The following is a 23,604-nucleotide window of genomic DNA, read 5'->3' as shown; positions in this document are numbered from 1 at the left end:
CAAAATTTGGAGTCGAGAATCAGAGTCGACTCAAAAAACTCAGAACCGAATATACATCAAAATAGTAATACCATTTGTTCTCTATTTTTGTATGATTTTTTTTGGTGGTGAAATTAATTACTGTGAAATTAATTAATGATGAAATTAATGGATTCTTTTTTTTGTTATTGTCATTTATTTTTAGTTTGATATTAATATTCGCCTGTATGACATTCCCCAATTTGTGAATGGTTTGAATAAGAATTTGTATACATCTGTATCTCAATGCTAACACCACACACTACTGTATCTGTAGGAACATTAATGAACGTATTATGATCCAAGTAATGCTAATATAATAGTACAGGCTCCTTTTTAGACACTAGACACTCTTATTGTTATTTCTAGAACAACCATATAGCAGAATATCACAGTACTTTATAATACTGTAATTCCAAACATAAAAACCTTTTGAAAAACTGTATAATATCTAGCATGTTTTCAGTTGTGTAGCAATCAAAACTTGTCCTAGTGTGCGTTATTTCATGCATGCAAGGATTTCCATGGTGACCATGTGGTTGGCTTTGCCAACATCTATACGGATACAAGCACTTTGTCCAACAGAAGCGTAGTTGTTGACAGGATGGTGGGGTAAAGGAATAACAGAAAAAAGTAGTGCTAAAAACAGAAACATCCTGTCATCCATATCGCATTTTACATACACTTACATTACCAAGACAACAAACGACACTTTAACTCGATGCTCTTGACGTGTTTAAATAGCCTTTCATCTCGTTTTACATTTAAACAACTAAGTGAATGCTTAGGTCTATTTAACTGACTATATTTTAATTAAATTACATTAATGCTGTAAATGATACCTTATAAAATTGAAAATAGTCACATAAATCTTTTTGCTAGAAGTTTTTCAGTGGCTGAACTACACTTCTGTGTATATAACCCATTTGTAAAAGAACACTTTGCGTGATGGATCTGTCTATGCATACAGGGTGCGCATATATACAAATCTACATTTGTTGACAGACAGTTTGGGCTACCAATCATAATTTTTGAATGAACTTTTTTTGGCCTTTGCCTTAACCAGAATATAAAAATACACATTCTTCAGAATATTTTCTTGCGTGTTCAACAGAACACAAAAACTCAAATACAAAAACAAAAACAAGTCAAGGGTGATTAAAGAATAATTTTCTTTTTTTTTGGGTGGACTATCACTTTAAACTGACAATTCATGCTAAAATTAGCACACTGTTTTTGTAAACAAATTTTTTTGTGATGTAATCATCTAGTTAAGTGGCTACAGCGCTGAATGGAGTTTTCTTTAAAAGGATGTAAGGAGTAAAAGGAGTTCACTTGGGCATATAGGCTGTTTAGGTATAAAACTCACACAATCGCTATAAACCATTCTCTCGCTCCTTCTCTGTCATTTCCTCTCTCTCTCTCTTTCTCTCTCTTTCTGTCTTGTTTCCAGGTGCTGTCAGGATTCATGTTCTCCCTCAGTCAGTTTGCTGGCACTGAGTGTTATTTTAACCCCTCACCCTCTCTTTCTGTCAGCGCTCATGTTCATTAATAATCTCCCAGCTCAGTCAATGTCTGAGAGAGGCAAAAGAGAGCATACTGTGTGCTGTCTTAACCTCTGCCCTCTTGCTCAGAGTCTCCGAGTTCTCGTGTCAAGATGAATCTGTTAGTCCCGCTCAGTCGAGTCTGAACTCCAGAACCTCCGGTTCAAAGGGTTGAAGCAGGACTGATGTGTTTATAAGGAAAACTACATACTAATGAGATGATGAGGTTAGATTATGCCATAGGTTAAAAAGAATTCATTTTCAATGATGGGGACACTGAAGACCAAAGGTGCATCCAAAAACCGCATACTGATTAAATAGGTAATGCATTTCAATTTATCAACTTATTTCACAACGATGTAGGAGTGGAATCTGGATGTACCACGTTGTCATTATCACTTGATATGACCTACTGTACCAATGTCAGTTGGGGGACAGTCAGAAATTTCTTCTGCGGCCTCATAGGACAGTAATGTGTCACTACAGGATCTTGAAGCAAAGGAAAGGTCATTCGAGTACTTGTTTTGCCTATGAAATACTGTGAGTTTGCATGTACCATTTAGTTCATATACTGTTTTTTTTAATTACTGTATATGGCAAATGCAATCACAGACACACACAAGTTAAAACATGAAAGGCGTATTTTTGTGATTTTACGTTCAACTTGATCTTAAAAGACAACACAAATACACATGTAACATTTTAGTGAGGGATTAATTTTTTTGCTAAATTGATGCAATGCAAAAATGCAAAGATATAGTAATAATAATAATAATAATAATAATAATAATAATATTTTGGAAAACATTTATTTAGATTTTTCAATGGATTGTTTTGACAAATTATATTATTGTTTTGACATATTATAATATATATATAATTTTTATATTAATATATAAATTAATAATTATATATTATATATAATTTGTCAGATATAACTATATATATAATATATAATTATAATATATATATATATATATATATATATATATATATATATATATATATATATATATATATATATATATATATATATATATATATATATATATATATATACAGTTTTTTATATACAGTCTTTTTTTAATATTTCCCAAATTATGTCTAACAGAGCAAAGAATTTTTCACAGTATTTCCGATAATATTTTTTCTTCTGGAGAAACTCTTATTGTCTTGTTTTATTGTAGCTAGAATAAAAGCAGTTCATAATTTTTTCAATATTCAATATTATTAGCCCCCTTAAGTGATATATTTTTTTTCGATTTTTCCTTTTCTTTGAGCTATTTAAAAAAGCGTCTTCATTTCAAAGTTAGAAATGGAAAAACTTCATTTTAAATCGATAGAATATTTAAAAATGTTAAAATGTATATATTTGTCTCCCATTTCTGTATATAAATTGCTCTACAAATTGCTAATTTATTTTTCATTAACATGTTTTTTTTCTCTGCGGTAATTTATATTATTATAAAATAGGCCTTTTTTCTACACTCAAAAATGATTTTTGCTGCTTGTTCAATCTGTTTATTTAAAATGTGTTGAATTTACACAACTCTAAAGTTGTTATTGACACAACCTAATTGTTTTATCTTCACTCCACTTAAATTTGTGAAAACAGTTGAGTTAACTTAATTGGTTTGTGCTGGGACAACATGAAGCAATTGTGTAGAACCCATTTTTTACTGTGTATGTTAAAAAGTAATTTTGTGTTTGGGCTTTTACAATAAATAGCTAAAATACGTATTGCATTTTGTTTGTTTCACATCAGATTTACAGATGATTAGCATCAGAATATAAAGGACAGAATTACAAAAGAAAATTAAACTGATATGCCTAAAAAACATCCAAATTTCTGTAAGCATCCTTGACCCTAATAAAACCCTTAGAAGGTGTTAGACAGCAAGTCAACTAGCCGACCAATATTTTTTTTTACAACCCATTTCTATACTGAATGTAGCCTGAACATCTACTCACCTCCCATCCAGCACTGCTATATAACCTGGAGGAGCTTACAAATAAATTCCCCTGTTCTCTGAGAGCCTGTATAAGATCCTTGAGAGACTCTGTGTTCTGATTCTCCTTTCATGTCTTCCAGCATCTGATTCAGATGATGAGCCTCACCCTACAGAGCCAGACTACACTCTAAGACCTAACATCAAAATCGACGACCTCGGTGAGTTACACACACACAGCGGACGGACCACACTGACAAGTAAACATATGCAGATAAATCACTGACCAAGTTGACATTTACACTCAAAGTCTCTGTGCCGTCTCAGCACGCTAGCTCATAAATCATGTGTGTACTTGTAAGAGCGTTTATTGTTATAAGCCAACCGCAAAATGAAAATTTGGTGATCATTTTCTCATCTTGTTCAAGACACATAAGACTTTCATTCATCTTCAGAATACCAATAAAGATATTTTTAATGAAGCCAAAGCTCAAGGAAAGTTTATTCACCAAAACTCTTGAAAAGAGATCAAAAAGTACATCTATATGAGTTGAATAGTTAAAGAAATTTTTCCAAAAAGACGAGATCACATTATAAGACACACAGATTTGATGTATGCTTTTATTAGGATATAAAAAGTTCATAAGCAAGAATAGGAACAGTTGCATTGGTTCTTTCAGAAGCTTAAATGTGTCAACGACAGGTATCAACAAACCCCATTGGTTCTCAAGTGTCAAGCAAGCATGTTTGAACATAGATTACAAATTGAAACATTGTTTGATTATCAGTAAATAGTTAAATTAAGGATGTCAGCACTTAATCAGTGATCGATTTATTGGTCATGATCCTTTAAATCTTAAGTGCAAGACTCAAGACCTTGCCCGTCTATCTCTGTATGGGCGACTTTTCTGGAGAAGTCAGTTTGTTCAGTATCTCGCCTCGTACGGTGCCTGGCGAAGGATGGTTTAAGATACCAGGTAAAAAAGCAAAGTGAAATCGAGGTAAAGCAATGTGGCCGCAATACAATTTTCTCGTTTGCTTTTGAAAACACTATTGGTTTGGTTTAGGGAAGGGTGCGGGTCTATAGAGTCAGATCATTCTCAAAATTAATGCATGCAAAATAAAATTAATACATACACTGCACAATTCACATTTACAAAATTTTATTTGTACATTTGTAAACACACAATTAGTGAATTGGCAAGTAAAAATTATAATTTTTTTCAGCAAATGAATTGTATTTGTGAATTGTGTTTTAAATTTACGAATTGGATTTGTGTATTTTTGAATCGTGTTTTGAATTTACATATTGGATTTGTGTATTTATAAATCGCGTTTTGAAATTACGAATTGGATTTGTGGATTTATGAATCACGTTTTGAATTTATGAATTGGATTTGTGTATTTACGAATCGCATTTTGAATTTACGAATTGGATTTGTGTATTTATCAATCGCGTTTTGAATTTACGAATTGGATTTGTGTATTTATGAATCGTGTTTTGAATTTATTAATTGGATTTATGTATTTATGAATCACGTTTGAAATTACAAACTGGATTTGTGTATTTATGAATCACGTTTAAAATTACGAATTGGATTTGTGTATTTATGAATCCCGTTTAAAATTTGGAATTGGATTTGTGTATTTATGAATCACGTTTGAAATTACGAATTGGATTCGTGTATTCATGAATCACGGTTTGAATTTACAAATTGGATTTGAGTATTTATGAATCACGTTTTGAATTTACGAATTAGATTCGTGTATTTATGAATCACGTTTTGAATTTATGAATTGGATTTGTGTATTTATGAATCGCGTTTTGAATTTATGAATTGGATTTGTGTATTTCTGAATCGCGTTTTGAATTTACAAATTGGATTTGTGTATTTATGAATCGCGTTTTGAATTTACGAATTGGGGCTGTCATATTTCATGCTTCACAAAAACGGATCTCTTGTATTCCCAATGAGCCTGGGTTGCATTTCTTTTTGCATTTCCAACATGAAGGTGAGTAAAAGATGACAGAATTTTCATTTTTGACAGAATCAAACCTAAATGTAAAAAAATCTGATGATGAGATCTGCTTTAGTGACCTTTTTCTGTGTATGCGGGTGTAAAGCAAACACACACACAGCTGTTATCTGCTACCACACATCTTATATAGGCAATGACTGACACTAATGAAGCCACGAGCTAAAAGGCAAACGGAGCGTGAGCTTGACTGTCTATAGTTAGCATGATTAGCGCTGATGCTATAGTGTTGGGGCTGATTAGCAATGGCAGAACTAGCCCTCCAGCTTCCAGTCTTCCTCACCGTGGCTGTAACCTGACTCAAGGACAGCGACGAGTTCACCATTTAAATGAGAGGAATTGATTTGACTTCAAGTGTTTTTAAGGAATAAAGAAGCATCGATCTGTTCATGGTTTTTTTTTTTTGTTTCTTTGTTTTCCGAGCGTGTGTTTTGAGACAGATGGATGTGGATGTGTTTTGGGTCGTCTCTGGGTCGGTGCCACACAATGATTTCCAATAAAGTGAAATGTGAGTAGCGGCGTTGAGTTTTCAGATGGGTCAGAGAGGGGAAGAGAGCGACCGCAGGAGGCCAGACGGGACTCACAGCTCCATACATCTGTGCCTAATAGACCAAAGAAACACCCGTGTCCTGCCCACTGCTGTCCCCTTTAGTGTTGAGTGTAGGAGAATTAATCATACTAACTATATACTATATATATACTAATTTAAACTCATTTGACAAACATTGACCTCTAGAATGCTGCAAGTGCTTTTACATTTACAGAAAAAAACTACATAAGCACTTATTTATTTAGATAAAAACTAAATAAATAAAAACGAAATAAATAAAACTGGTAACTATTAGAGAGATTTGCCATTAAATTTATTTGCAATAACTGTTATTTTTCACAATAAATTGTGTTTATTTTTAGTTTAGCTGATAGAATGTCTTCTACTGACTATCAGAGAAACAGACTCTGTTTCATATAATAAAAACTTTTAATTTTTGATAAAATTGATTTTTAATTCAAAATTATGTCTAAAATAAGTTTAGCAATTTATTTTTTAATTCCTAATAAATTGTTTGTTTTTACAATAATTTTCAATTTTAATTTCTTTTAAGCTTAAAACAGAAAAAACTTGACACGTATTTTTTTTGTATTTCAACATTAAATGTTCACCAATATTTCAGTGTTTAACTTTTAATACTGTTATTTTATTATAATGATATTCTAATAATTAATAACTGTTTTATTATAATAATTTGTGAAACTACTTATATGAATGTTTTTTTTTTCATGCATTGTTCAACTCATGCATAAACAATGCAAGTACCAACATATAGGAGATGGACTAAAGGACACTGAAGTTTTACAAACAAAACGAAAAATAAACACAAAATGGCCACACTGTAGAGAGTGCAAGTAGTTTTAAATATTTAAAAAGTATACTAAAGCACATGTCAGTTATTCTGAAGTCATTATGAACATGCGTTCTCATTTGCGGTGATGTGGTGGTGCAGTAGGTAGTGCTGTCGTCTCACAGCAAGAAGGTCGCTGGTTCGAGCCTCACCTGGGTCAGTTGGCGTTACTGTGTGGAGTTTGCATATTCTCCCCACGTTCGTGTGGGTTTCCTCCGGGTGCTCCGGTTTCTCCCACAGTCCAAAGGCATGCGGTACAGGTGAATTGGGTAAGCTTAATTGTCTGTAGTGTATGAGTGTGAATTAGTGTGTATGGATGTTTCCCAGAGATGGGTTGCAGCTGGAAGGGCATCCGCTGCGTAAAGCATGTGCTGGATAAGTTGGTCGTTCATTCCGCTGTGGCGACCCCGGATTAATAAAGGGACTAAGACGAAAAGAAAATGAATGAATAAATTCTCAGTTGCAGGATTCTTAGAATCAGTTCTATAAATCTGCTGGAAAAGTTTGTTCCATAAAGTGCAGTAAGTTTCACTACCATCACATTTTATATTAGTACAGATCCATTCTGACAAACACGCAATCAGAAATACAGGTGCAGTAATAAGCACAGGGAACTTTTATTTGGCCTTTGGGGAATAACAGAAAATGATGTGTGTGTGTGTGTCATTGTGCTCATACAGTACTATTCTCTTTATGGGCTTTTACGATGAAAACAAAGCATTTTCTGCTTCAACTGAGCAGGAGTTAATACATTGCTTAATGCAATCAATATTCCGAACTTACACCGAACAATACTTTGAGACCACTAGACAATTTTCAATTTCTCTGGATTTACTACATTTTACCAGATAAAGGTTTGAGTAAAATGTTTTTCTTCATTGTGATGGAAAATCAGGGATGTTTCCCTAAATATTGATTGCCTATTTCTGAAGTTAAAACATTAGTATTGTGTTGTCTAAAAATAAATTGAAACGTGTGAAAATATCAAATAAAGTTTTTTTTTTTCATTTATTTAATGACAAGAAAAGGAAAGAATTAAAAAATGTCTTTATTTAAAAAATAGGTAAATCCAGAGAAACTGAGAATTGTGTTAAGATATTAATGTAAAGATAAGCATTGTAAGTTAACAGTAACTTCAATTTTTTTAGTTCTCATGACTTCATTTTTGTAGTTCTTACCTTATTTTTTTTCTATCACCTTAACTACATTTTTCTAGTTACCCAAACTTTTTTTCCAGAAATATTACAACTTATTTTTTTAGTTATTGCAACTTAATTTTTCTAGTTGGCCCAATATATTTTCATGTTCTTATAACCTGATGTTTTCTTGCTATGCCAACTTAAGTTTTCTAGTTAATTAACTTATTTATCTAATTTGATAAACCAGAATATTGAAATACTGTTGTAGAAATTAACATTAATTTACAGTAAAAAAAAAAAGTTCTTGACTAACCTTGAAGTTGTTCCAGACCTTCAATGTTTTTTTGAATACAAAAAATATTATTGAAGATGAATGATACTCATTGTATCCAAACAATATTATCCAAGTCATTGGATTGGTTTCCAATTATTCAAAATGTCTTCTCTCATGTCAACTATTTTTTAACATAGATTAATGAATAACTGAAAATTGTTGTTCATTGTTATTTCATGATGCCATTTGAACCTCATGGAAAAGTGTTACTATTATCTTGAACCGTAATCTAAGATTTGGTTTCCCGTTCTGGTCACTGATAGGTCATCTAATTTCTCTGTATTACATTCTTCAAAAACAAAAAAAACACCTTTGTCTGATTGATCAGCTAACCGAGTCAAATGACTCGGGAAAACCAGCATGCTTATAGACATTCAAGAGATTGAGTCTTTTGGCACATAGTGCTGAATTCCAGCATGTAAACAACATGTTCCAAAACGCCCACACACTCCTCTCTCCTGCTTGGCACACAGAGACTTCTGTCAATCAAACCTTGTCATGCCAGGACGATTAAAAAAAGTACTTGCATGTACTAACGTTTTGGGATGTCGTGCTAATATCAAAATGAAAACTTCTTAAAAAGATTTAAACAAATCTGTATGTGTGTGGATATCTGCTTATCTCTCTGTCTTTCTGTGTGTGTTTGTGTGTGTGTACTTTATATTTAGTGGGCAAAGATTAATTGCGAGTAATAGCATACAAAATAAAAGTTTGTTTTGACAATATTTGCATGTACAGTGTATTTATTATGTATAAATTATTAAAATATTATGTAAAATATGTATGAATATGATATAATTTATATATACATTTAAATATCTATGCAAAAAAGAGTTTTGTATAGTTTTGTTTTTATGCATGTGTGTGTATTACATATGCATAATAAATATATATAACACACACACATATCTTCTGTAAATTTATTATTTTGGATGTGATTAATCATGATTGATCTGTGCCCAGCACTAATTATGCTATTTAATTTGCATATTAGAAAAAAAGACATTAAAACTCATTGACATATACTACATATAATACATATTTTGATCTAAGTCTGTCTGCTTAAAAGGTGATAAAAAGAAAATAATCACCTCAGATCTGTCTGGAAAAACTGTCTCATCTTTTGTCTGCATGTGGTAACATCATATTATTCTGTCAAAAACACACAGACACACTTGTGTGCGTGTCAGGAGATGTTTCGTTGGCAGCCAATTTGCGTCACTGTTCCTTGTGACCTGTAAGGAAAGACTTGTGTTTATGAACTTATCTATCACATCGTCCACGAACTGGAAGACACCTGCTCGCAGTCGCAGACAACAATAAACCGGTTCTGTTAGTTGCCCGTCTTCTTGAATGATGATGTAACAGGATTCCTCAGATCACTTGGGCACACCGGACACTCCTCTTTGCAGCTGATAATAGTTACATTTTAGTTTCTGTTGTGCTGACAATTAAGCCTGTCTACAAACACAGACACCTCCAGGACATACTAACCTGAGTCATGTGTTTTATTTTTAACTCCTTCCCGCAGGCCTCAGCTGGTCAGAGAGTTCTCTGTACCTCAGTGAGTCATACAACTTCAGCCATTCACTGATTTTTATGTGATTTTGGAGTATCACATAAAAGATAACATTCAATGGAAAATCAAGATGCACAGAAATTCTAAACATGCATATGTGCACAACTGAATAGTAGGGCTGTCCGATTTGGGGAAAATACGTAATTGAGAATTTTTATTTATTTATTTATTTTTTGTCAGATATTGCGATTTTGATTAGTTAATTTTGATTTTTACGATTTAATTTAAGCTTCAAGCTGATTTTAATTTAATTCAAGCTTCAGCTCAATAATCTGTGAGCCGTGGCAACAATTCTGCGACAGCTCTTAAAAATGACCTGTTTTTGTTCGGTGTCTGTGACTTTAAAACCAAAATATTCCCACATTACTGACATGCTGTTTTTCTTTGGTATTAATTTGTCTGTTAATGTTTCTGAAGCAGCAGACGCCATAATCCCACTTGTCAGCGCTTTCCTGCTTGTTTTCCTTTTTTTTTATTGTGGGTGTAGTTCAGTTGTGCAATTCTGATTGGGCAGAACGAAAGTGTGCTCACTCAATTGGCTAGTTATAAAGCCCCGGTCAGATCACATGATTTCGGCACGATTTCCTTGACGTAGGGTGTCGTGGGGACTCATAAACGACAAATGGATGTTGTGACACAGATTCAATGGTTTCTTCTCGTGTAATGTGGCATAGTTCATAACAACAGATACCATGTCTGCAATGCCTCATAACACCATCGCAAAAAGTCTAGCATGTCTAATTTTCTAAAACATAGTGGACTGGTTTTGAAGAACCTCAGATGTTATTCGTTATTTTTGTTTACATATATACATATATATTTTATATTGCAGCCTCTTGCGATTAACTAATCGCAATGCTGCAAATTGCGATTCGATTTCGATTAATTGCACAGCTCTACTGAGTAGTATAAACATCTTATCTTTGGGAAAAAAATGTTGAAATACATATTGCATTTCTGGCATTTTGTATTAAAAACACATTTATTGAATATATTCCAGCATGTACATCAAAAGAAAGTTGATTTAATTTTAACAGACCAATTTACAATGCAAATCCAATTAGATCCACTTATTTTGGTAAGTCTCTCATATCTCTCATTAAAGACAGAAATATATAATTTACTAAACTGGCTTCCAGTTGCTGCCCGCATCAAATTCAAAGCTCTGATGTTTGCTTACAAAGTGACCTCTAGCTGTGCTCCTTCGTATCTGCTCTCACTTCTGCAGATATATGTGCCCTCCAGAAACTTGCGTTCTGTGAATGAACGTCGCCTCGTTGTTCCATCCCAAAGAGGGAAGAAATCACTTTCCCGAACTCTCACATTCAATCTGCCCAGTTGGTGGAATGAACTCCCTAACTACATCAGAACAGCCGAGTCACTTGCTGTCTTCAAGAAACGACTAAAAACGCAACTGTTTAGTCTCCACTTTTCCTCCTAATCTGCAATTGCCTCTCTGGCTATACCACTAACTGAGCCCTCTTTCTCTCTCTCTCTCTCTCTCTCTCTCTCTCTCTCTCTCTCTCTCTCTCTCTCTCTCTCTCTCTCTCTCTCTCTCTCTCTCTCTCTCTTAAAAAAAAAAAAAAAAAAAAAAAAAAAAATTCTACTAATGTTTTGCTTCTTAGACTTTTACACGCCTGAAACTTGTCTATAGCGCTTGTTCACTGCTGCTCTTATAGTTGTGTAAATTGCTTCCTTGTCCTCATTTGTAAGTCGCTTTGGATAAAAGCGTCTGCTAAATGACTAAATGTAAATGTAAAAGACAAAAGATAAGCATTTTCATATTAGTCAATGATATTATTGAAATGTTATTAAAAACTGATAAATGAATAGTTCAGATGCAAAAGCCTTTAAATGCCATCAGAAATCATCTAAAATGAGCATTTTTTTCAATTTTTTCCCTGTGTATTTTCAGATATTTCACTGTTGTGGTGATGAATATCTTATTTTCATTGCCTTTAAAGTCAAATAACAGCATTTAAGCAAAGGAGACTGAGAAAAATGCTCAATTTATTAGAACATTTCAGATGGCATTCAGAGGTTTTTGCTTCTGAACTCTTCAAATATACATTTATATGCATTTACACAAATAAATAAATATACTCAGTGATGGGCTAAAAATCTGTGGAAACCTGCAGATTTCTGTGTGGAGATTTCGTGTGGGCCTACTCAATCCATCATCAAAGTAGTTTGGTATTAATATTATTATTATTATTATTATTATTATTATTATTATTATTATTATTATTATTATTATTATTATGAGCCAGAGTCTTGAATGGCTGCGCTCCCAAGTGGTCTCACACCTCCGAAAGCCACCACGTGTTCAATGCGTTTCATCTTTTGTGGCGCTATAATTTATTATATTAAAAACCCACATTGGGTTGTCCTACCACAGCAAAATCTTTTATTCTTTTTTGATATTTGGTGGCAGTTCATCAGGAAGTGACTATTTTGTTCTTTTTGATTCATTGAGTGGAAACGGATATGTTGTATTTGCAAATGGTTTATGCGATATTCCAGTTTTGTGCAAAAGTCTTATTCTAGAGTGTAATCTTGGGATAGCTACTGTTTGTGTGGGCTGTCTCTCTGAGCCCAATTGATTTACTGTTGAGAAAAAATGGCTACAAGATTTCTCATTTTGCAAAACAATAAAACAATAGTTTTATTATTTATTAAGTCTAATCACTTTTAAGTAATATGATGTGTTTAGTTAGTTCTAGTTTCCCACCAAGTGATGATGTTCATTCTCTTGAACAAATGGGATGGAAACCAAATGTTTCATGCAATATTTAGATTTTTCATATAAAGTAAATTTGCAACGTTGGATGGAAAATAGCTAATGGTCTCTGGTCATTTTCATTTGTGTGTCTCTCTCTAGATGACTATGATAATCCCGAGGTCCCCAAACTGGAGAAGAGCATCAGTGGCAGCAGTCCGTCCAGAGACCGGCTTCTCCTAACAGTGGCTTCGCTTCTCCTCATAGCCCTCTCTGTGTCCTAGCATCAACCTCTGATATGCCACTATACCAACGAGGCCTTGAGGAGGAGGGAATGAAGGGTCCAGGGCCAATAAGTTTGAGGATTAAGACTCGGTGTGGAAGAGGAATTAAAGTGAACACTTGATGCTGCAGGATCTTACAGAGTGTCAAGCACCAGCCCACAATTCAACAGTGGATTTCATGTCTTACAATAGCGACACACTTTGCATGTCGCTCAGACAATACTAATACACCATAATGAGAACTGTGCCATTTCAGTTACAATAGAGTGTGGATTGTGTGTGTAATGTATGTGTGTGTGTGTGTTGGTGTGTTTATATGTGTTTGTGGGGCGCCTTGTTGATGGAGCAAATCTTTCCCTGGTTTGAAGACTTGATGGCTCAATCTGATTCAATTCTATCAATCTGACCACAGGTGGATGGTTCGAAATGCATGTGTAAATGGGATCTGAAATGTTTTGAGTTTCTCCACTTTTGACCACTTCTTGAGGTAGTTAAAGACGAATTCGGTCAGTTTGCTTTCATAGTGTGAATGCTCAAGTGGTCAAATCTGTGTAGAGGGAAAACTTGGCTCCTAAAATCTGGATCTGACCTGAATCACTACTTGGATATTTTGGAAAAGAAAAGCTGACCCAAGACAGGCCTGATAGACAAACTCACAACTCTAAGAATGAAGTTTATGTCTCGCAATTCAGACTTTATAACACAACGCAAACTTTTTAAATTAGAATTGTGAGATCTAAAATTTTGTGAGATATAGCAATTCTTCTGAATTGGACCTAAATACTCAAATATCTCACAATTCTGAGGAAAATAAACTTTTCAGAACTGCAACTTTTTTCTTGATATTATATTTCACAATTCCTTTTTTTCTATTTAGTTTAGTGGGGAAAAACATAAATGTAAAAAACTAAAATATCACTCACTGTAATCTCATTACATCCTTAAACTCTTGTATCTGACTGGGTCCATTTGAAAAACGAAGACAAAGACACTTATTTTAAATGATCTGAGACCTGAGGCCACTAATACTGACACAAGCCATTTCTGAGGCATTTGGTTTTGTAGCCAGACCTGTTTGGGTCTCAGGTTAGGGTGCTTTCACACTAGCACTTTTAGTCCGCACCCGGGTTCGTTTGACATCAGAGTACAGTACGTTTAGCTAGTGTGAATGCTGTCTTCTGAACACGGGTACGCCTGAAAGAGGTGGTCTGGGGTACGGTTCATGCGAACTGTGGTACAGTGACTGCAATTGTAGCAAATAATGGAAGTGAACCACCAACAACTGTACAACAAACTTTAGTTTGCATAACGTTCATTCGTTTGTGTATGTCTGTGTATCACCTACCTTGGCGACAAGTGGGGACTGACCCAATGCAAACGGTGATAATGCCTGTTTGTCTCTACCAAAAACAAATTCTACAGACATCCCGTGATGTTCAGAACGTTTAAATTTTTAAATTTTTTTATAATTTTTTTTTTTCGGCAGATAGACGTAAGTGGCTCTCTGTATTTTGGTTTTAGTAACAAAAGCAAAAGAGTCAGTAAAAGCAGATTGACCGTCAGATACGTATGTCTCCGTTTTGCAGCTTTGCTTGCGTGGCCATCACCTAGCAACAGCTGTACACAAAACAGCAGCTTGATGACACAAGCGTACCGTGGTTCCGAAGAAAAAAGACGGTGTGAACACAGATGATGGCAAGGCGGGGACAATAAAACTTGGGTTCGGTCCAGGCAATTGAACCAAGTGTGAAAGTATCCTTAGACTTCAGGTTTTTGGGTGCAAGTGGACTGTGAAACCACCTGGTCCTTGTGTAAATCGTGTCAGCTTGTTTTGCAATATTAGATAAACAAATTAGAAAAAATCCATACATACATCTCTCACAGGCCCTTTCACAAAGAATTCAGAAGAGTGGTCGAAAGTGGACAACAGAGACACATTAAATCAGCTGGTGTAACCTGTATAATGCATCTTATTACGAGGTATAAACAGGGCCTGTCTGTGAATTGGCGGGTTAAAGGTTTAAAAGCGTCTCGGATTTGCTTTGATGAGAACTGAAATGAAACCGTTGAGGAGTTCAGGTTACTCCTCACACAAATAAAACAAAAGCACCGTTTAATCCAATTTCAAAAGTGTTTGTTTCCCTCTCTGTGTCTCTGTTGCTGGAGAGACGTACAAACCACTGGATCGTCTTGTAATTGCCGTCAGGGAGGAACAGCAATATTCATTTGATGAGTTTAAACAAGTCTATAATAGAAACCGATCCCTCATACTCCAAATCAGCTCATTTTGGACTTTTCTATTGACGAGGGGACAATTTATAAAGCGTTAAAATCCAATTACATCTGATTCTTATTTGAACGTATCGTGGCCGCACATGAAAGCAGGGCCGAAATGGTTGTTCTGTGAAGCAGAAAATTGAGACAGAAGTGATTTTGCACGAGCGCCAGCACAAACGCATTAAACACATCGAGACAAACAGAAGCCAAATAGCTTTTTTTGTTGTTGTTTTCTTTTCTTCTCCTTTTTGATAAAAGGTGCTTGAGTGAGTGAGCGAGTAAGCGTGTGCATAGTGTGTGTGTGTGTATGCGTTAGCTCAGTGATGCTGGAATAATTTCTTCTTGACTTTATGGACTTCAGTTGGAGGCAGACTACTGCACAGACACTGTACATAAAACACATGCATTTATTTATGTGTGGACATTGTGGATGACCTCCGCTCATTTGTTCGGACCATGCTGATTCCCGCTGGATTCGGAAGATCTCCAAACTAACTTTGGCCTTTTTGTTCCAGTTCCAGCCGGTCGCCGCTGCTTGCTACATGACTTTTTTTCGGTGGCGATCAGCAAGATCAAATGGAAATTGAGGGGTCAGGTGGTTATAAACCGTTTCTACAGCAACAGTTATTCAGCTATACACACACCTAAAGGCACTAGAGTCCAGCAGGAAATCAGAACAACACACATGAAAAGAAATAACAGCAATTACTGGAAATGGTTCTCATGACACTTTTGCCAAGAGTAACACAAGCAAGCAAACGCTTCGGGGCAGGTAGTTATTGCATTCTCATGGGCTTTCAAGGGATAAACAATGGCGTACGCATCAATCATTTTACAACAAGGTTCAAAATTAAGGTTCTAACTCTTTTTACATAGACTAGCACCTTATCACATCATAATATCACGGCTTGTGATGATAGCAACCAGCGCTGCTTCTTGCCCTAGAGACATGAAGATACTGCTTAAACTAGCAATGGCATGAGGTTTAGGAGAAATGATATGTGGTAGACATTTTTTTTTAATATAGAGTCATAATGGACACCTTCTTTCACACCTACAGGCTGTCTATAATGAGTCGATAAAGCCGTTTATTGTACCATTCCACTTTTGCTCTTAAAAAAACATCTCGGTTCATATGGAACATTATACGTCTGGTTTATATTCCATTACAAAAGCCAGATTTAGAGCAAGTCTCAGAACAAACACTTATTTGAATGCTCGGAATGACTTGAATCTGCAGTTAATTTGTTTCATGTTGTCTTTGAAATGCGTCGGGTTGAGGATCGGTAGGTTTTTTGTGCTTTGGGGTTTATTGTGGGGTTGTTTTTCTGATGGAATAATGTAATATTTCAGAAGAGTTGATAGGGAAATGTATCTCTCTTCAAATGTTGCACTTACAAAAACATGGACACGAGAATTGTGTGAATGTGTGTGAGAGAGAGAGCGTGTGTGTGTGTGTTAGAGACTGCAGTTGTTAGAAGTTGACGTTTTGTCTTACAACTAGCCTACATAACCTTTATGTGTGTGTGAGACAGAATGAGAGATCAAAAGGTAATAAAGAGGACGGTGTGAATGTGTGTGTTGTTTATGCAAGTTGTTTTCCATTGTTTAGTCTAGGCATTTTCTGTGTGAGTGTGTCAAAGAAACTCTTTTGTTTTGGAGGAAACAACAAAAGCATTTATTAGTGTTGGAAACAACCGATTACAATCATGTTTACCTTCAGCTGGAATGAATTCAACTTGAAAAAAGAAACTGTAAACTGAACAAACCATAACAAAGCTTATAATAATAATAATAATAATCATGATACAAAAAAACAGCAAGCCTTTGATTCATATTTGTTACAGACGCAACTCATATGTTTGGATATTGTGATCACTGTCAGATGAAAGCAATAGACTAAATCTAATAAGAGTATATAAAAATCATCTCCCCTCACTCTGGCTTCCCATCTGCTTATGAAATGTATCTCAGGTTTCCAGCGGCTGTCATCAAAAACAAGCTGTATTTTTTTAATCTTGCAATCTCTTGTCTGTTGCACACTCCATCATCTCTTTCAAATCTATTATCATAGTGTCAGTTATCTCCACGCAGAGTGTGAGAATCGAGCAGCTCAAAGATGAAGGAATTTGTATCAGAGGCCGAACTGTTGCTGGAACGCTTTTATCTAATCATTTCTTCCATGAAGACATTTCTACTTATCAAACATCTTTTCAGGACTCCGTGTGTCACTTATTTAGGTGATACACATCCAAGCAGCTTTTACATTCAGAGCAAGCTTTCGTGGGACAGCATACACTGAAAACTATCTATAACTGTGTCTAAAATTACTCTGCACAAGATATTATTTGTTCACAAAAATATATGCAGATTTATTAAACATGGAGGCTGTTCATTTGATGAAATAATCTGCAATTCATATCATAAATTCCAAACAGCCTATTGAAAACAGAATTAAAAATCAGAGTGTCAGTAGCAAGTTGAATAGTATTTTAATTTATTTATTGCTTTAAATTCTAAGAAGGATTGAAAAAATGCTTTATTTCTAACATTAAATTTCTTTATAGGTTTTCCCTGACATGTATTTCGAACTTGAAAAAATGAATGTTTCTGACTCAATGATTAGAATAACATTGCTCATTAAACTTTTCCAGTACTGGGTTGCGGCTGGAAGGGCATCTGCTGCGTAAAATATAGGCTGGAATAGTTTATTCCATTGTGGTGACCCCTGATAAATAAGAGACTAAGCCGAAGGAAAATTAATGAATGAATAAATGGTCATTAAACTGGAGTCACGAACATGAAGTAATTGCTGTGAGCATATACAGTTTTCAATATTTGAAGTGGATCAAAACCTTTCATCAAAGTTGTCCTAAAACTATTCAACAACACCCATTCTCTTCTTAGGACAATTTTGATGAAAGATTTTGATCCACTTCAAATATTGAAAACTACACACACACACACACACACATATATATAGTTAGATTTGGTTCATTCATTCATTTTCTTTTCGGCTTAGTCCCTTTATTAATCTGGGGTCACCACAACAGAATTAACCACCAACTTATCCAGCATTTGTTTTACACAGCGGATGCCCTTCCAGCCACAACCTATTACTGAGAAACCAATACACACTCATTCACACACTATGGACAATTTAGCTTACCCAAATCACCTGTACCGCATATCTTTGGACTGTGGGGGAAACTGGAGCACCCAGAGGAAACCCACATAAACGGAGAACATGCAAACTCCACACAGAAACGGCAACTGACCCAGGCGGGGCTCGAACCAACAACCTTCTTGCTGTGAGGCGACAGTGCTACCTACTGTGCCACTGCGTCAACCCAGTTAGAATTGGTGTTGTTGAATAGTTTAGAACAAGTTTGATGAAAGGCTTCGATCCACTTCAAATAATTAGATACCGAATTGTCTGCATCTGCATCACACCAAATTTACAACTTATTTTGGCACCCCTAATATATATATTAGGGGTGCCAAAATAAATTGTTTCTTCTGTGTTGTGTATATGAGATTACACTATATATTTATTTTTTTATCTATTTAAGATATATTTGGGATTTGTTTTGATGTGTGACTTGTTCCCTTAAAAGAAAATAACTAATATCTACAATTTTTAAGCCATTTTGTAGATTTTAGGATTTGGATTTACTTCAGCTTTTATGAAAATGTATTAAACAATATTTTGCCAAAAACGAAAAAGAAAATGTACTCAACCTCAAGGGGTTCCAAACCCTAATGCGTTTCTTTTTTTGTTGAACACAAAAGAAGATATTTTGATGAATGGTATAAGAGTGAGAAGACTAAATGATAACAATTTTCATTTTATGTGAACTATCCCTTAATTGACCACACTGTCTGACAGTAGAATAACGAAAGAAAGAAAAAAAAACACTAGACCTGATAAAGATACAATGATGATGGCGACATGAATTTCTAATTAGCGGATGACATCATCTTTCAAGGTAACACGATGGCTCAGTGGTTAGCACGGTTGTCTCACAGCAAGAAGGTCGCTGGTTCGAGTCCCGCTGGACCAATTGGCATTTCTGTGTGGCGTTAGCTTGTTCTCCCCGTACATTTATTGACAAATACCTTTAATGGCTTTTCATTTAATTATTTAAGGCAGCATAGCCTACAAAACTTAACCGAATTAATGTGGACTGCTTTAAGGAATATGGAAGTTACCAGTACATTTTTGGTGAGCACAGCCAATCAGAATCGCCCTAATCTTGAGCTTGAACTTTTACAGGTGGAGATAGCGAGCAAGAGTTCGTTCGTTAGTGTGCAGCCAAACAATCGATCTTACTGTTGACCACCCTTAATGGTCACTCAGAACAATAAGTAGGGTAGAACAGATGTTGCTCTAGGCTACATTTGATTTGTTTCCATCTAATCAGGGCTGCGTTTGATTCCGCTCAACGTGTCGAGACACAAACTCGTACATGTTCCATTAATTACTGTGAGTAAACCGTCTGAACACACGGCAACAATAACGCGACTGATGCTTCAGACACCCGCTCCTTTCTGCTACCGGCCACGCAGAACAGAGCAGACGCTGACTTCATCTGCTGTGGGAAAAGGACAAAGCCGCCTCGTTAAATCAAACGATAAAGCTAATGAGTAAAATCTCCCGTGTTCAACAAAGTAGAGCAGGATAATGGTGTAGACAGACTCAACACCTGAACATCTGTTTGTGATATGATTAATAGTTAATCTAGGAAAACCTCAGTAACAAAGTTGTTACCCGGTTTCTTCCAAATGGCTGTTTCATTGGATCCAATTCATTGGATGAATTGAAAGGGGTCTTTTAGCAATATGGCAGTTACTCACTCGCTGACGCAAGAGATCAAACAGAAGAACAGTCTGGAGGTAGGCCTCACTATCTCTACTACTACACTGTCAGTTCTGGTTTTAATTCAGTTTCCTCAACTCCTTTCTTCATTGTCTAATCAAGATATATATACCATATTATTAATTCTACTACAAAACTGTAGACTGTTTAATATAACTAATGTAGTGTTTGCTTGCTAATTTAAGAATGCAAAGAAAGATAAACAGTGTATTCATAAATGCATACTTTCCTACTTTTCTACTACACTATATATAGGTAAAGCTTGTTGTTGGTTTCCAAAGACTTTTCCAAAGTTTTAGTGAAAAGGCCCTTTGAAGAACTATTAAAAAAAGAAACATGTAACCGTTTGTGAAATGAGAAGGTTCCCTGGAAACTACAGTGTCCGAGAGTGTTGAAAAGTGCTGCGAGTTAAGAAAACACATGCAAAAAGAAAAACATTAACAACACATCAGTTTGACAACACAAGTATATGCACATTCTCACAACGCATGCTAATTCTGAAACGAACTGCTAAAATGCTATGTGCCAAGAGACCCAAGAAGTGACTAATCTACCTAATGTTTAGAGTCAGCGGTGTTGTCTGAGATCTAAAGGTAAGTTTTTTTGTTTATGTTCATCACAATTTGATGTCCCTCTATACATTTTGATTGTGGTTTGTACTATTTGCAGGGTATTTTTATATTAGCGTGTTGTGAGAATTTGCTAGTACATGTGTTTTCATGATGTTTTTTCAATTATTTTGTGTATAATAAATAATAATGCCATGATGGTGTTATCAAGACCTACAGAAAAAGGAAAACAATTGTGTGAGACGGATGACGACAGCCAAAGGAGAGAATAAGGTCAAATTTACTTCCAGCCTCATAAACACCAGAAACACCTTGCAGAAGCAGTAATTCATTTTTTTAAATTTGACGCAAAGATGATATAATACATTCATAAATGGATATAAACGTTCATACGTTTTTTTAATCAAAATATTAAAAACTTTCAAGGATTTAAGATTATGATGACCGTTAAACGCATCATAAAAGTCTTGAGAAAAGGGTCCATAAAGAATACTTGTATTAAAGAGTGTATTGGCCTTATTCTTCAGTGCGGAAGTGCGCTCGTTTTTGCGATTGTTTTAGAACTTCCGATTCAGTTGCCTGTGGGAGAAATAACTAGGAATAATAAACCACAGAAAACAGTCAAACTACTTGCTCTACAAACAAGTGTTTACATGAATATACAGACAGAATAGAATAATATAATAAGAAAATATCAGTTTGCAACATGAAGCAGCAAAACAAGCTGTTTTTATCATCTAAAAATGAATGAAAGTGAATAAGAGCGGAAGTCTCAAGCCAAAAAGATTCAAATGGATTCAAATTCAAAGATTTAAATTCTTGTAAATGGAGAATAAGGTGAATAGATCAGGAGTGTCCTAATTCGGTCCTGGAGGGCCGATGTACTGCTGAGTTTAGCTCCAACTTGCTTTAACAAACCTGCCAGGAAGTTTCTAGTATATCTAGTAAGAGCTTGATTAGCTGGTTCAGGTGTGTTTGATTAGGGTTGGAGCTAAACTCTCCAAGAAACCGGCTCTCCAGGATTGAGTTTGGACACCCCGGGTATGGATAGTAGGCTATGTGGAAAAAAATTCTAATTCTGTTTTGTAAATCAATATACTCTTAGATGTACACTATTACTTTGCGCAATGATTCTGAAGTGTGTATCAAATGGGCATTTTAGTATTCCATGAAACCTCAGGAGAGAACTGATGAATTGAAGCGACAGAACTGGTCCTGGTACTGTAAGTCACGTGTTAATGAAAGCATGATGTTACACACAAATTTCATTCATAGTATGAAACAGAATTTTTGATTTGCCCTGAAGTTATTTCTAATTTAAATGTAGCACTCAGACACTAAACAATTTTGGCTTAGATAATGTAATGTAAAGAGAACATATACCTTAAATAATGACATAAAGTTAAAAAAATTATTAACTCCTGCTAATGTCATCTCATACATGTGATTTTTAAGAATTTTTAAGCCTCAGTGCTTTTTTTCTTTATTAAACGCTGAAACTTAAAGTTGATGAAAACACAGATTGTAATTATATAGTGTTGTCTTCCCTGTTGTGATGTGATTATAATGATTTCTCAAACAAAACAAACAAACTAAAAAGGAAGGGCTTGCTTTTTTTTAATGAATTGACTGGATCATTGAGTAGTTGTTGTTGGCTATAGACTCTTTTCACATTTACGGGTTTCTCAGTAGCGGAAGTCGTCAGTCGGGGAAACCTAGTGTGCAGTAAATCAGAGAATACAACAAATAATATTTACAAACTTATTTGCTCAAATAATAAAATAAAAACTCCATGATGATGTTATAAAGACTTTCAGAAAAAGGAAAAAAAAAAATGTGTGAGACTGATGACGGCAGCCAGAGGGGAGAATAATATTAAATTTATTGTCCTGTCCCGTAGATGCTGCATTAAAAACACCTCGCACAAACGGTGATTAGTTTTTTGTAATTTGAATCAAAGATGATATAATACATTTATCATCATCATACATTTAAAAAAAAATCTAAATAGTAAAAACTTTCAAGGATTTAAGATGCTGATGACCGTTGAATGCGTCATAACAGGCTTGTGAAAAGGGTTCACTGTCCCACCATCATACCTTAAACAACTCAGATAATGGTTATTGTACTGGTGTTTCCCAGTACTAGGTTGTGGCTGGAAGAGCATCTGCTGCGTAAAATAGATGCTGGAATAGTTGGCAGTTCATTCCGCTCTGGCGCCCCCTGATAAATAAGTGACTAAGCTAAAGAAAAATGAATGAAATGAGTGATAAATCATTTATAATAAACATCTCAATAATCCATTAACAAAAATAAAAGAATAAAAAAAACTATTTTAGTTTCAATTTGGTTTGAAAATTGGCCCAGGGTTTTCTTAGAAAGATGCTGGTTTTGAATGATCTAATATAGTGTTGTCAAACATATTGATTAATATCGATACTGAAATATGATACAGTCTTGTTTTTGATTAGTATCGATACTGGCTTTGCCTTCTATTTTCACCAGAAGGGAGGTAAATAACCAGTGGCATATTTACTTACTTAAAAATTTCCTAACATGCAGATATGATTACAATATAACAGTTTAACAAATACAACAGAACAAAATTAGCATATTCTTTTACAAGTCTTTTTTTTCTTAAGTTATTAAAGTTTTTATCTGAACCTTCAATGATACTTACACCTTTGCTAAAGTAATATTACTGTTATGTGTATTCTCTGTTTTTACTAGTAATTTGTTGCCTTTTGGACTTGAAGGATTGCTAAAATTAACTTTTACTTGAAAATGCAAAAACATAGCAAGGTTATTTTAATATTTTTTTCCACATTTTTCGAGTACCTTGGACTTATTTTTGCTGTTAATTTTGATGAATCCCT

At 34.8% G+C, this 23,604-nt stretch overlaps 1 protein-coding gene across 1 annotated transcript in view; it reads left to right on the top strand.

Annotated features, from left to right (window-relative positions):
- The window catches only part of efna3b (ephrin-A3b), a 117,099-nt gene extending 100,000 nt beyond the window's left edge, over nucleotides 1-17,099 (top strand). Inside the window, exons 4-5 of the mRNA XM_056475298.1 lie at nucleotides 3,655-3,732; nucleotides 12,882-17,099. Of these exons, the coding sequence (XP_056331273.1) occupies nucleotides 3,655-3,732; nucleotides 12,882-13,003 (200 nt within the window). The 3' untranslated portion in view covers nucleotides 13,004-17,099. The remainder of the gene's footprint in view (nucleotides 1-3,654; nucleotides 3,733-12,881) is intronic.
- Nucleotides 17,100-23,604: the final 6,505 nt, after the last annotated feature.

The sequence above is a fragment of the Danio aesculapii genome, chromosome 16, assembly GCF_903798145.1.
Source record: "Danio aesculapii chromosome 16, fDanAes4.1, whole genome shotgun sequence".
Classification (NCBI taxonomy): Eukaryota; Metazoa; Chordata; class Actinopteri; order Cypriniformes; family Danionidae; genus Danio; species Danio aesculapii.
Note: the sequence above shows the minus strand (reverse complement) of the source record. Positions and strands in the feature narration are given on the sequence as shown.